This window comes from Protopterus annectens, chromosome 8.part0 (genome assembly GCF_019279795.1).
Source record: "Protopterus annectens isolate FY-2018-M chromosome 8.part0, PAN1.0, whole genome shotgun sequence".
Taxonomy (NCBI): Eukaryota; Metazoa; Chordata; order Ceratodontiformes; family Protopteridae; genus Protopterus; species Protopterus annectens.
Window position 1 is genome coordinate 915,518,771 of NC_056741.1, and position 15,067 is coordinate 915,533,837.

At 43.2% G+C, this 15,067-nt stretch overlaps 1 protein-coding gene across 1 annotated transcript in view; it reads left to right on the plus strand.

Moving 5' to 3' along the window:
- The window catches only part of PROSER3 (proline and serine rich 3), a 1,217,796-nt gene that overhangs the window by 123,301 nt on the left and 1,079,428 nt on the right, over window positions 1-15,067 (plus strand). Inside the window, exon 3 of the mRNA XM_044080441.1 lies at window positions 162-475. Within this exon, the coding sequence (XP_043936376.1) occupies window positions 162-475 (314 nt within the window). The remainder of the gene's footprint in view (window positions 1-161; window positions 476-15,067) is intronic.

Consider the following 15,067-nt stretch of genomic DNA (forward strand, 5'->3'; position numbering starts at 1 on the left):
AGCCCACTTCCCATGGCAACAAACATTTAAAATTAATCAAACAAATTGTAGGTGAGTGAGTGAGTTACTTCTGAAGGTGAAAAAAAATCTGTGTAATAAGATAGCTGTGGTCACATGATCTGTTATGCTTTGCATTTACTATTATATTTTATCTTTCTTAGGCACTGAGTGTAGTGCCACTGAATTATAACCAGTCTCCTCAGAAGCAACAGAAGTCCCCTGATGATGTGGGCAGCCCAAATGACACAGCTTTCCTTCAGGGTTCTAATCGTCTAGCATTAAACCACCTTGATTCTGACAACTCCAGTCATTTTAATGAATCTTGGCCATCAACTGAACACAGTTCTATGCCAACTCCTGATAGTGTTCTTGAAGGAAGAATGCAAAGCGTTTCCACGTCAGCAAAGGAGACTGCACTAGAAAACGATAAGAATAGCTCCTCTGAAATGTCTGCAGAGGAATCTGTCATAGGAAGGTAAGTGGCAACAGACTTGTACATAAGATGTATACTCCCTAACAATTCACAGCCTAACAAAGAATTGTTTTGTAATCGGGGAAAGACGGTCTTTGCCTGAAAAAATGCCTGTGCTTTTTCAGACTTGTGTACTATTAGTTCATTCAGTCCTTTGTTCTTGTCATTGCAGAATGGGTATTGGACTGTCTGCTATGATATGCATTTTCTGTAGTTGACTTTGGTGTTAAATTATGGCCGTCAAGACTGGTTGTGTTTACCTGCCAGATGGTGTAAGGCTATCTTTAAGGTGTCTCTTTTCCAGGGAGTACTACTTTAAGAAATTAAGAATGGCTTCTCATGGAAATGGAAACCATGTGCTTCTTAATGTGCAATCATCCTTTGTTTCAGTACTAATGTAGGGATTGTTCATTTGCCAGCACAGAGTCAGAAAACACTTTTTACCTGTAACTCCTTTCTTTCTCATCACACGGTGAGTGTATGTCCAAGAAGAATGCAGTTATTCTGAAGCCAGGTATATACCTAATGCTGTTCTGAGTGGATCTGCTGGTAGCCTCAGTGTAGTATTGAATGCCCGATGAACACGAGATTCTATCAGTTTGTCAGCAGACAAAGAAAAACAAGCAGAGTATTGCTATACTTTTTTGTTCCTTTATCATTTCATATAGTTGAGGGAGACTTTATATACTTTTTATGAAAATGTTACCTTTTCCACGTTTTGAATAATTCATTTTCTACCCTTGAATAGTAAAAAAGAGGCCTCTTTCCAGCATACCATTGACCTCTTTATCACTCATAGCACTGACTGCTGGGCTGCAGCTCCCCCCCCCCAATTTTAAAAGCTGACCATAATTTTTTAATTAAAAAATAATAGCCATTATTTTTCTTGAGCACTCTGAACACCTCACTTGTGCATGAGTGGCCTTCAGAGATCCGAGGAGCTCGGATTTGAAAAAAAAATCAGCATTTGTCATTTGATGGGCTGTTTTGAAAACAGCTTAGTTTGGAGCTTCAGAAATTCAGTCCCTCCAATCCACGTTGCTATTGAGAACATCAGAGACATCTTCTCTCCACAAGTACTTAACCAGGCTGTGGCATAAAGCAGCAAGGAGCCCCTTCTGTTGGCCCAGGCTGTCTCAGGTGACTGCGATAGCCTGAAACTAAAAGAGAAATAAAACATTGGTATATGTGGCCCGGGCCAAAGTATGGGAATAAGTTTTTTTTCTTTTTTTTTTTTTTTTTTTTTTTCAGTGCTTATGCCAGCACATAGTAAGAGAAGTTCTTAATTGTGTATTTGTGTGTGTCTGTGTGTGTATGTATGTAGGGGAAAGTCCATCTGTCAAATGTCCCTGATTTCAAGAATTGTCTGTAAAAACCTTCTTGCAATGTTCCAGCAGCATTTTTATCACTCACACTAGGTACTTTAGCTACTTTTATAAATTCAGTTTCTGAGACTGCGAACAGTTTGTTATGAGGGCACATGGATGGCACAGCAGCAGTATGAGAAGTGAATGCATAGGAGAGGTATGTGGAAATAACCTGGAACTACAGAGAAAAGCCAAAACATATTATCATCTTACTTAAACACTCAGCTGGCAAACCCTTCAACCAGAAGAGAATGAAATATTTCTAAAGTTGTGAAATAAAATAATTGTCACTTTCCAACTGATCATTTACATAAAGTTTATTTGATTTCCTCAGCACATGTAATATCTTATGATGATTTTGTCTCAAGGGTTTCCTTATGTTTTTGCTGCAGAAATATTACAGATATTTAAACTGATTATGGTGATGTGTGGTCCTGATAGGGTGTTGACTGGTGCAGGTGTAGGAACTGAGTGACAGTGTTCTTCTCTTCCACCCTGAAGTTTTAGTTCATTTTACATTGTGCTGCTGTTCTGCGTTGTCCTTGGCAGACATTGAATATCGAGTCTGATGGGCAACGAACCTTTTGCTTCTTAAAGGGACATTCATTTATTATAGAATGTTGCCATTCTTGGGCAGATGTAAAGTGTAAAAGATCAGAATTTTGCTTGTTCATTTTTTACATAGACAGATGAATCTGGTTATTAGGCATATATTATTACTCCTTGGCAAAGAGGTGGATTGCCTGTCCTGAATGAGCATTACCTATTTTGGTAGCAGATTATGTAGTGCGATCTTTGTATTCCACAGACAGCTTTATTTAAGTAAGCCAACAAACTCACAACTATCACCTCCCCCTCCAACATCTCACAACACACACTAACCACATGCTGTTAGTCCCACTCTAACAACCTCAACACACTAATAAAGCACACAGTGTTACATTCACTAAAACAAACACTATTTACTACCTTATCTCTCCACATAGCCAACCTATTCACACTAGCCCATCTTTATCATTTAACTAACTTCTACACCCCCATCTACTATGACCACCCCACCAACTCCATCACCAACTCTCCACTGCCCATAAACCACCACTACAACTCCCAAATTTCACCCAACCTCTACAGCAGCACAGAAATAGACTACCTACCACTTAAATACCATCAAACCAGACACAAAAATGAACCACTATTTAGAAACCGCAAACAACTAAGCAAACCTATAACAACTTTATTTCATATATTATCAAAACTAAAACTCTGGTGACATCCACCCCAACCCTGGCCCAAAGACTACCAATAAGCAAACTGCCACTTACACCTCAATCAACTCCACCGTACCCCTTCACTCCAAACAACACTCCCTGCTGTTCCTTAATATAAATTTAAGAAGTATACTAAACAAAATCCATGACCTCCATGCACTAATTGACTTGCATTCCCCTGACATAACCATTTTGACTGAAACTTGGCTTAAGCCACATGTCAAAAACAATGAAATACTTCCCCCATGGATCAACATATATAGACTCGATCGTCAAAATAAACGAGGAGGAGGTGTAGCAATAATGTTTAAACAAAATCTCACCCTAGAAGTTATCAACACCACACTTCCTACATCTAACAATGCAGAATTACTCATCACCAAACTGAATATCAACGAGAACAAAACACTTATCATAGTGGCTATCTATGTCCCTCCAGGAGATAACACTAGCACAGTTGAAGACATACTTCACTGGCTATCCACAACCTTCCACCAAGAAACCATAATTATGGGTGACCTCAACACTGGTCCACCTATAATTCCAATAAGCCATCCGATTTCATAAACCTATATGGTTTCTCCCAGCTCATACAAAACCCCACAAGAATAGACAAAACCTCCAACAGACAATCCATCCTGGATTGGACTCTCACAAATAAAAATAACACACCCCTTCTAGCAGGATGCCTCCCCAGTACCATAAGTGACCACCTACCCCCATACCTAATTAGAAGCAATCTTAGTCCACCTAGACAAATAGTCTATAGGCTAATCCGCAACAAGAAAAAATTTAATACCCACATTTCAACTCCCTCTTCCAACATATTAACTGGACCCCCTCAAAACACTACCACTATGATGCTGTTCGACACTTTAACACCACCGTCCTCAACATGCTAAACAGCCTGGCCCCCTGCAGAATAGCTAGAATAAAACATCACCACACACCCTGGCTTAGAAACAACAACAAAGATCTATTAAAAGAAAGGGACAAGGCATGGGAACACTGGTTAACTAACAAAAGCAATGACAACCTTCTACTTTTCAAACAACTTAGGAATAAAGCCAAATCCCAGATAAAAGCTGACAAAAAAGGCTACTACATCACTGCACAGCAAAGAAACAAAAACAATCCCAAAAAAATCTGGGCCACTATAAACAAAACTCCTGCAACCTGGTAGTACGTCCACCCCCAATCCTACCACACCCCCATCAAATGATAACATTGCAACACAATTGAATTCCTTTTTCATAAACACAATTCACTCACTTATTGACTATGACCAAAGCATCACTACTACAATCCCCGTAGCCTACAATGAGGGTGTAAACTCCTTCTCCTTTATCCCCATCCCAACCCATACCATAAAAAAACTACTCCGTAAGCTCAAGCCCACCAGCCTAGCTGCTGACAACCTTCCATCAGAATTCCTCAAAGCTGCCTCCGAAGTCATAGCTTACCCCATTTCTATCCTCATCAACCGCTCTCTCTCTGAGAACTATGTCCCACTAATCTTGGAACGTCTCCTATATCACCCCACTGCATAAAGGTGGCTACTCTACCGAGCTTACTAATTACAGGCCCATTGCCATTCTTTCACCCCTTTCCAAAATACTAGAAAAATGTATTTACTCCCAGCTTTTAAACTACCTTCTCTCCAATAACCTCCTATCAAACACACAACATGGTTTTCGCCCCCACCACAACCGCCCTCCTCAGTTTTACTAATACAATAAATGAACACAGAAATCAGAGTAAATATGTGGCATCCATCTTTCTAGATCTCTCAAAGCCATTCAACACAGTTTCACACCAAAAACTTGTGCCAGAACTGGCCACATTACATCTCAGTCATTCTTCCCTAGCTTGGTTCCACAGATATCAAACCAAATGCCAGCAGGCTGTTAGATGGCAACAGGAGCTATCATCTTTGCTCCCTGTTAACATAGGAGTTCCACAAGGCTCCATATTAGGCCCCCTACTTTTTACCATCTTCACAAATCAACTCCATAAATTCACATGTCTCACCTCTGTCATCCAATATGCAGATGACTGTACCCTGATATGCTCCGCCCCCCTCTCTGACACAACTGCAGGCTATAACACAACAATTCTTCCTAGAAGTAGAATCTTGGCTAACTAACACTGACCTCATACTGTGAACCCAAATAAGACCAAACTCATGCTCTTTCTCCCCACCAAAACACCCAATCTGCTCCAACAACACAATCATAAACACCAGCTCAAATACCAAACTACTAGGTGCCACAATTGATAGCAAATTAAAATTCGACCTACACCACTCTCAAACCATTAAAAAAACACACATCAGACTAGGCTGTCTACCGAATTGATCCTTTCCTAACTAGCCATTCTAGACTAAGCATCGCCAGGCCTCATCTATTATCTACTGTTCCCTTTGCTTCTCCCATCTTTACAAACCTTAACAAACTTGACCTTACCAAACTTAAATCAGCCTACAATAAAATAGCCAAGTACGCCACTAGCTTCCCATATAGGTCCCACCACTGCCCTGCCCTACAACAAATAAATTTGCTAGAATTCCCACAACAACTAACCTATACCAACTTGTCTTTACTCACCAACTAATATACCAGCCAAACAGAACCCAGCACTACAACAATTACTCCAACCTTATGCCAAAACTCAGCAACTCCGATCCTCACACAAAACGCTCCTCCAAGTATCCAAAAGCAACAACAAAGCTGGGGACACCCTGTACTCCCACCACATTTCTAAACTTTGGAACTCAATCCCTCAACACATCCTAAATGCTACCAACCTAAACCAATTCAAAACTCTGCTCAAAGGCCACCTCACTAACAACTGGTTCTACTTCTGCACCAAGCCAGGCTAATACCACATAAGCCCACATCAAATTTCATCCCCTAAAGCTTATGGTCTCAATGTATACCCCACTCCCACTTGTTAACACCAATTGTCAGCTACTTACAGTGAGTATAATTTGATAATTTCTTTTTTTGTAAGGGTATACATATGTACACCTATTAAAGTATACTCAAATGATCAAGTAAAGATGGACCCCTGCCCTCAAAAAAAAAAAAAAAAAAAAAGGCATATATATATATATATATATATATATATATATATATATATATATATATATATATATATATATAGACTTTACTATATTGTAAGAACTTTCTCCTTTTCACTAAAGTGCCTATTGTATATTGTACTTGTCTCTAGATATTTCTGTTAAATTCTATGTAAAACCGACATCGTACCTGTCAATGTTGTTCTTGTTTTATTGGAGCTTTTCTCCCCGGGCCTCCGCTGAAAATGGGCTCACACCCAGACGGACTATCCCAGTCAACAAATGTAAAATAAATAAATAAATTCATTCATTCATTCATTCATTCATTGGTTATTTAAATGAAATTGTCTGTGCTTTTTTAAACTATGTTTTTACTCTTATTTGCATATGATACCTTACTTGGAATTTACATGGAGTCGCTTTTCTACTGGTGATGTTATTATTCCTGATGTTATGTGATCCTATCTCGCCTACATTCTGAATGATGGGTTCGGAGCCGATCCCTCGGCTCCGACATGCCAAAGAGCGAAGTCTCTTATTGGCTGAGCTTACTATATCCCAGGATGCACCACCATCAGTCCCCCAGATCTCGTTTGCCGCTTAACTGCAAGGACGTGGTCTCGAGCTGGCTGGGCTGAGTAGCTTTTATTAACTACTTTTTCTGTCAGTTTTTGTGCTTGTATTTCACAAAAGCCGTTTTAACGGCTATTGCTGCCTATTGCTGCCTGTTGTGTACGATTGAGTAGTGAAATTTCTTGTGTGTGATTGGGTAGAGTTTGTTTTTCAATCCAGGGCCTTTTCGTCAAACTTTATAACTGAACTTTTAGTGTTTTAAAGTTCGGTTATTACACCTAAGGTTGTGTTTTACACAGTTTCTGTAAGCCTTCGGTTTTTTGTCATAAGCGATTCTACAGTTGTTAATTTTCCTGTCAGAAATTGTTTAACATTATGTCTCAAGCCCCTAGGCCTTCGGGCTTTAAAATGTACTAAATGTGCTTTTAAGATGTCTGTTACTGATGACCATCTACTTTGTGTTTATTGTTTAGGGGCAAAGCACTTGCAGGAGTCATGCAGCGTATGTCACGCTTTTTCCTCTAGGGTCCTCCAGGAGAGGAAAAATAAATTAATTCTTAAAGGGTTGATTAAACCCTCTTTTGAAGAAGCCTTGTCTTCTGCTCCGACTCCTGCCAAAGAAAGGGCTTGGCTCCGACCAGTCCGTCGGATCCGACTGCCAAGAGACCTAGGCAGGCCTCTCCAAAGACTTCGGAGCCGAGGTGAACGGTCTGCCTCGATGCCTCCAGTATCGACTCTCGGGCTTCGAGCCGATGGCTGGGGCATCGAGAGGCGGGTCACCTTCGCGGCTCCACTGCTCGGAGCCGACAAGGGTCGCCAGACACTTCCTCCTCGGGCGAAGTCTACCTCGCACCGATGGAATCTGGTGTGTGTTTCCTCGGCGCCGATTCTCATCGAGTCGCCTCGAGCCGGTCCCCTAGTCCCTTGGGGCCGAGGAGAGGTCTTCGAACCCGCTCTGTTTCCTCTCGGTCTTGAGAATGTCGGATTCTGATATAGACAGGGTGCTCCAAAGACTTTTCCAGTCCCCAGTCTTCCAAAATTTGTTTCGCTCCGACCCAGTTGGCGCCGATGGCCATGACCCACCCCATTGCTATTCCTCCTCCGACTGCTTCGAGCAGGTGCTCTTGGAGCCGGTGGAGATCTCAGGGTCGGCTCCGACCCTTACTCCAACCCGGGCCTCGGGTCCGAGTTTGGTACGGACTTCTTCGGCTGGACCCGAGGGTGATGTTTGGGACCGATGCTTCGGTTCCGAGCCTCCCTCTCGGTGCGGACTTCCGTCTACTATCATGGCCCGGAGACTGGACGCTCCCAGGATTCTGGAGGTCCGGCTTTCAGAGCCATGAGGAGTGCCTTGGCCAAATCCTCTCGCCATCTCTCCGGTTTTACCAGCACCTTCCTGGGCGTGGAGACTGGGTCTTTGGCAGTTCCCCTGTCCGTAGCCAGCGGAGCCCCGAGGCCTGAGGTTACCCCAGTGGGGTTCCCTCTTCCTGAGGGTTCTTGAGTCATCTCCAGAGGAACCCCAAGGAAGAGATCGTGCAAGAGGAAGCACGTGGACTCCCGAGTCTATCACATCGGACACGGATATGGATGATGCAGAGGGTCCCTAAGTCGTCCTCGGATGATGTCTCCTTTGCAGACATCTTAGAGATCCTCAAACAACGAGGCGGCTGGATGTCCAAACCCTCTGCGGACGAATCAGTGCTCCTCAAGGCCTTTGGGGCTCAGCCCTCCGCCTCCTGGGTATCTCCGAGCTTCTGGATTTAGTTTGTCAAGGGCGTGGGAACACCCGGATACTGTGGAACCAGTCCCTTCTCGTCCAAACAAATTCTTATCTGCTCCCAGAAGGAGTTCCTTACTAAAGGTGTGGCTGTAGATGCCATGGTGGTGGCATCTGCTACACAGCAGGACGTGGCAGAGGCTTCAACGTCCATCCATCCTCCTAATAAGGAGTCTAGGAGTATGGATAGGTACGGAAGCGCACCCTGACTTCAGCGGCCTTTACCTTAAGGTCTCTGAATTATTTGGCACATTTTACCAGGCTTCAGAGGGATCTGGTCAAGGAGTTGTCAGACTCTCTCGGGTAACCTACCTGAGCAGCTAGCCCAGTCCGTTAGCTCTCAGTTGGCTATCCTTACGCCAATTGCTAACTCGTCCATGAGGCTCATATCCTATGCGCGGAGGTAGAGCTGTAGGCACAGGCGTGGCTCACGTAGACAGGCCTGGCTCCGCTTGTGTCAGTTTGCGGAGGCCTTCAAGTCTTCCTTCGCCGACGCTCCTTTGATGGGTCCTCATTGTTTGGACCCAAGGTGAAAGACACCCTTACCGCTGTGAGCAAGAGGGAAAAACGTTATCTGCCGTAGGGGGCCGTTATTCCACTCCCTTCGGCCTTACCCCAAGGCCAAAGGAGGGGGAAAATGTGGTTCAAAATCTCGCAAGTTTTTCTCCCAACAGCAGGAAGATTCCCGTCCAGAGGCAGAGGGCGGGAAATTTTTCAGGGAGACGCCGTCCCAGAGGCGGCAGAGGGCCCCGCAATTCTGGAGCCTGCGAGTCCTTTCGTGGCTCTTCAGCCTCCCACACGACATGAGGGATTGTCCGGCTGTGCTACTACCGAGACATTCAGGTGTCGTTTTGCCAAGCACCTAAAAGCCTGGGAGTCAATCACTCAGGACAGATGGGTGCCGGATAATTGCCGGAGGTTACACCATCCCATTCAAATACTCACCCTCCGTCCAAGAGAATCCCGGACCCACCACCCAGTCAAAGGGAAATAGCAGCCGCAGAAGCTTCAAAGCTGCTACAAAAGGAGTCATCCAACCGGTCCCCACAGACCAAATCGGATCAGGAAATTACTCCAGGTTCTTTTAGTGCCAAAAGACAGGGGACCTGAGACCAATATTGGATCTCAGCAGACTGAACCTATCCAAATCCAAATTCAATGGTCACGTTACAATCCATTCTCCCGTTGTTGGAGAAGGATGTTTGGATGTGCTCCATAGACCTCAAGGACGCCTATTATCACATACCGATACATCAGGCGTCCAGAAGGTATCTGCGCTTCAGCCTGGGAGCCAGTCATTACCAATTTTGTGCTCTGCCCTTTGGTCTCACCACAGCCCCCAGGGTGTTCACCAAGTGTTTGGCAGTAGTGACGGCTCACCTGAGGAGCCTTGGATTCCAAGTGTTTCCCTATCTCGACGACTGGCTCCTGACTGCCACCACCAGGCATCTACTTATGGACAACCTCAAAGCCACCATCTCCCTGGGTGTTTCCCTGGGGATTACATTCAATTGGTCAAAGTCTGTCTTGCTGCCCTCTCAGCATAAAGTTTATAGGAGCAGAGATAGACTCAAGATTGATGCGTGTCTTTCTTCCTGCCGAAAGGATCCAAACCTTACAGGGCCAAGTTCAAGCTCTGATCTCGAGATCCAAAGCCCCAGCCAGGATGGTCCTACAGGTTCTAGGCTCAATGTCTGCCACGGTACTTTTAGTTCCTCTAGCAAGGTTACACATGAGGATTCTTCAGTGGCTCTTATCAACTCAATGGTCCTTTCAAGATCTTCCCTCAATCATCACATCATGATTACGGAAATATGCAAAAGGGACCTGCTGGTGGCTTCAGACATCCAACTTGGATCAGGGAAAACCCTTTGTTCTCCCTCCAGTGGTTACCCTGACGACAGATGCCTCCCAGATAGGGTGGGGGCATTGTCTGGGCAGGCTAGTTCAGGGCTCCTGGCTTCCGGTAAGCTCTTCTCCACATCAACGTGTTGGAGATGAGGGCTGTACTTCTATCCCTACAGGCCTTACACAAGTTCCTTCCTCAGGGCATCATCGCCATCCACACAGACAACATGTCGGTGGTTTGGTATCTGAACAAACAAGGAGGGACCAGATCGTATCCCCTTTGCAGAGAGGCCATGAGAGTGTGGGAATGGGCTGTAGCTACCAACCGCTTCTTGGTAGCGACCCACATCCCGGGAAAGTCAAATGTATTGGCGGACAAATTAAGCAGGACAATTCTCTCTCCTCACGAATGGTCTCTAAACCGCACAGTAGCAGCCCAGGTTTTCAAGAGATGGGGACGCCACCTATTTGCGACTCCACAAAACACCAAGTGCCAAAGGTTCTTCTCCTTGATTCCACATCAGGAAGTACCGCCATGGATGCTCTAGCACAACCCTGGCCAACAGGGTTGCTTTATGCTTTTCCTCCAATTCCACTCCTTCCCAAAGTCATTCAAAAGCTTCTCAGCTAAGGTCTTCAATGATTCTGATTGCCCCATACTGGCCTCGTCAGATATGGTTTCCTTACCTAAAAAGCATGCAGTGGACGATCCGTGGACCTTAGACCTGATCCCGGATTTGCTAATCCATCAGTCGGGACATTGGCATCAGTCCCTTCAATCTCTGAAATTGACAGCTTGGCTCCTCCACTTCCGACCTTAGTTAGAAGTCACACACTAGACCGGAAGTTGTTCACATTTTGTCTTCGCCCACAAACCCACCACTAACAAATTGTACCTCAGTAAGTGGAAGAGGTTTGCTATCTGGAGCTCAACTCAAGGGCTTAGACCCTATCACTGCTCCTGTCCCAGAGGTTTTGAAATTCTTAACATCCCTATTTAATCAGGGATCTTCTGTCTCAACTATTAAAGTTCAACTAGCTGCTATCTCTAAATTCCATGAATCCACGGATCCTCCTTTGATGAGCAGCAGGCTTTGCAAAACATTCATTAAAGGTGCGAGTCTGTTAAGACCACCAGTTTTTCATCCTGCACCTCCGTGGGATCTTGATTTAGTGCTTCATTAACATCTCCCTTTGAACCGCTGCTACATGCTAATTAAAATATCTGTCATGGAAAACGGCTTTCTTAGTGGCTATTACTTGGCAAGAAGAGTCTCAGAGCTTCAAGCCCTGTCTATTAAACCACCATATCTGATTTTCCACAAAGATAGAGTATCTCTTAGGCCTAATCCATCCTTTGTCCCAAAGGTCTGCTCTAGTTTCTGTCTTCAACAATCTCTAGAACTACCAGTTTTCTTTCCAAAATTCTCTAATGAAGCAGAATACACTCTCCATAAATTGGATGTTCACAGGCAATTACGCTTCTATTTAGACAGGACTCAGCAACTTCGTAAGTCAGACCAGTTGTTTGTGTCCTTCTCAGATAATAAATTGGGCCAAACCATCACAAAAGCTACAATCTCAAAATGGATCAGAGATTGCATAACTCAGGCCTATTCTTTTTCAAATAAGCAACTTGCATCTTCTATCAAAGCTCATTCTACCAGAGCTATGGCTACTTCTATAGCTTTTCATTCCAAGCTCGCTATTTCGGAAATTTGTGCTGCGGCTACTTGGTCCAACCCGCACACTTTCATTTCCCACTACAAATTGGATGTGGCATCTAAAGGACGAGCTTCATTTGGTTCCACGGTACTCAGGAGTGTTTTCCAGTGAGCCACCCAGGATTCAGGTGCTAGGGACGCTGTCCCATCATTCAGAATGTAGGCGAGATAGGATCACATAACATCTTTTAGTTATGTACTCACCATAACTTCAGATGTTTGGGATCCATCTCGCCACATTCCTGATACCCACCCTCCTTCCCCCTGCCTTGCAGATCAGAAGAGATAGAACGGTTTTGAGCTCCACTGTTTTTATCTTGTTTCATCTGACGATGTTATATAAGCAGGGTATGCATGTGTGCATGTATGCGGACAAACTAGATCTGGGGGACTGATGGTGGTGCATCCTGGGATATAGTAAGCTCAGCCAATAAGAGACTTCGCTCTTTGGCATGGAGCCGAGGGATCGGCTCCGAACCCATCATTCAGAATGTAGGCGAGATGGATCCCAAACATCTGAAGTTATGGTGAGTACATAACTAAAAGTTTTCTTTTACACAACGACAAATTGATGAGTAGACAGTGTTTGTACAGACCCATGCAGACATTTTTATCTAAATGACCATGACACATCTTAAAGACAGATCGGTATAAACACTGTGTATGTGATAGTACAAATTTATAACTGTTAAATGGATGGTGTGTAATGCAGGACTGCAATAAACTTTGAGAAGCTGGGGCTGATATATCTGGAATCAGTATGAGAGAGGCAGATGGCAGCAGAAACTTGTTGTTTTACAAACCTGTGTAGCATTAAACTTACTGCAATTTCTATGCAGTACCCTCATTAAATGAGGTGTTTTTTTTTTTTTTTTTACAAAAAAAAAAAAAAGGTTAAAACTCTAAGAATTACTCAACCAATAAAGCCAGATATTAGAGATTCATATTTATTGTTCAGAAAGTACTTGTTGATGAAAACATATTACTCTATTAACTTTCCAGGAAGGATGACAGTATATAAAGAGTGTCTGATTATGGGCCTTTGTCCCTTCATCCCTTCATTGTAGTTGGCTTTATCCAGAATTCTTGAGCAAAGAAGTTGGTGTAGTTGTGTGTGTGTTTGGGGTGGGGGGGTGGGGGGTATAGAGGGTCTCAACTGTGTGTCTAATGTTTGCCTTGTATTTTGGTCTGTTTCCTTGTAAGATTTCTTGTGATAATTACTGAGTACTTCATTTACTACATGACAGATATTTGATTTTCAGACTTAATAGCATTCCAAAAAATCATGCTAATACAATGCAACTCCTGTTATTCTAGCAAATTTCTAAGTATATAAAGGCAATATCGTTCCCTGATTTGGGACATTTGTCATTCATTTGGATTCCTCCCTGTTTAAGATGCTGAGAGTTATTTGGTTGCAGTGAGTCGAACACTATAGTCTGAAAGTAGTGACTTGAGAAGAATTCCTGTGACGCACTTATTAATGTACGTATTTATTCACATGATCACAACCAAACATTTGATGTTTAAAGTCATACAAGTAGCTGTAAATGAGGTGCATGCATGTGTGTGTGTGTGTGTGTGTGTGTGTGTGTGTGTGTGTGTGTGTGTGTGTCTGTCTGTGTATAACAGGGTGTACGTACTTTCAACTGTCCCCTAATTAGCAGAATGTCTTTGATTTTTTGCCACATATTTCATAGTTTTTTTTTTCTGGCAAAGTAAGATTGCACATACTAAATGATGATGGACATTTGAAATTCAGAATTAATAACCTTTAGAAAAGCACACTAATAAAGCCGTGGTGGTTTGGTGACAAAGCCAGAGAGGCAAGATTACGTTGGTTTGGACATGTGCTGAGGAGAGATGCTGAGTATATTGGGAAAAAGATGCTAAGGAAGAAGCTACCAGGTAAACAGGAAAAGAGGAAAAGCCTAAGATAAGGTTTATGGATGTGGTGAGAGAGGACTTGCAGGTGGTTGGTGTGACAGAACAAGATGCAGAGGACAGGAAAAAATGGAAACAGATGATCCACTGTGGCAACCCCTAACGGGAACAACCGAAAGATGATGATGATGGATGATGATGATGGTGCAGTGGTAGCGTTGTCGCCTCACAGCAAGAGGTACTCCCATTTGATTCTCGGCTGGAGCATCTTCTGTGTGGAGTCTGCACGTCCTCCCTGCGGTCGAGTAGCGTTTGAAAGACATGCGTGAATGGGTGTGCCTTCGCTGAAGGTTGGGCATCGGGCTGGCAACTTGACACCATAAAAATCTGCTGCCAATCATTAGCAGACTGGAGTTCTGCTGTGGCGACCCCCAACAGGGAAAAGCCGAAAGAAGAAGAAGAAAAACACACTAATGCAAAGCCTGTTTGTTGTTCTAGCAAGTTTCTAAGTATATAAAGGCCCTTTGCGCACCACAATTTTTTTAACATTCTCTTTGATTCTTGATGATATGATGTGATATGTATGTATGTATTATTGAGTTAAACATTTGAGATGCATTTGTGAGGTAGAAGGCTTGCATTGTGGTTGCACATTGTATTCTGACAGTAATGTGCAGACAAGCTAAATTCCTGTGTGGCAGTTATGTATTTAATTCATTTGATAATCAAACATTTAAGATGTATAATGACACATATAATCACACAAGTGGTTGTAATTGATGGCCAGTTGTATACGAGTGTGTGTTTGTAGTTTGGTTAAAATTACTGTAGTCAATTATTATTTTTTATTTTATTTCGTTATGATATCTGAGGTGTATACAGTCAATAACATTGAATTTTAATTGCTGAGTCATTCTGTTGATGAAAGTGACTGATGTTGTCATTGTTCAATTTAAGGAGTCATTAGAACAAAAAGTTGTAAGAAAAAAGAGTTGAGATACACCTCGGATCATCTGCAAACCTATGATTTAGGCCCCTAGGATCATCTGCAAACCTATGATTTAGGCACCTA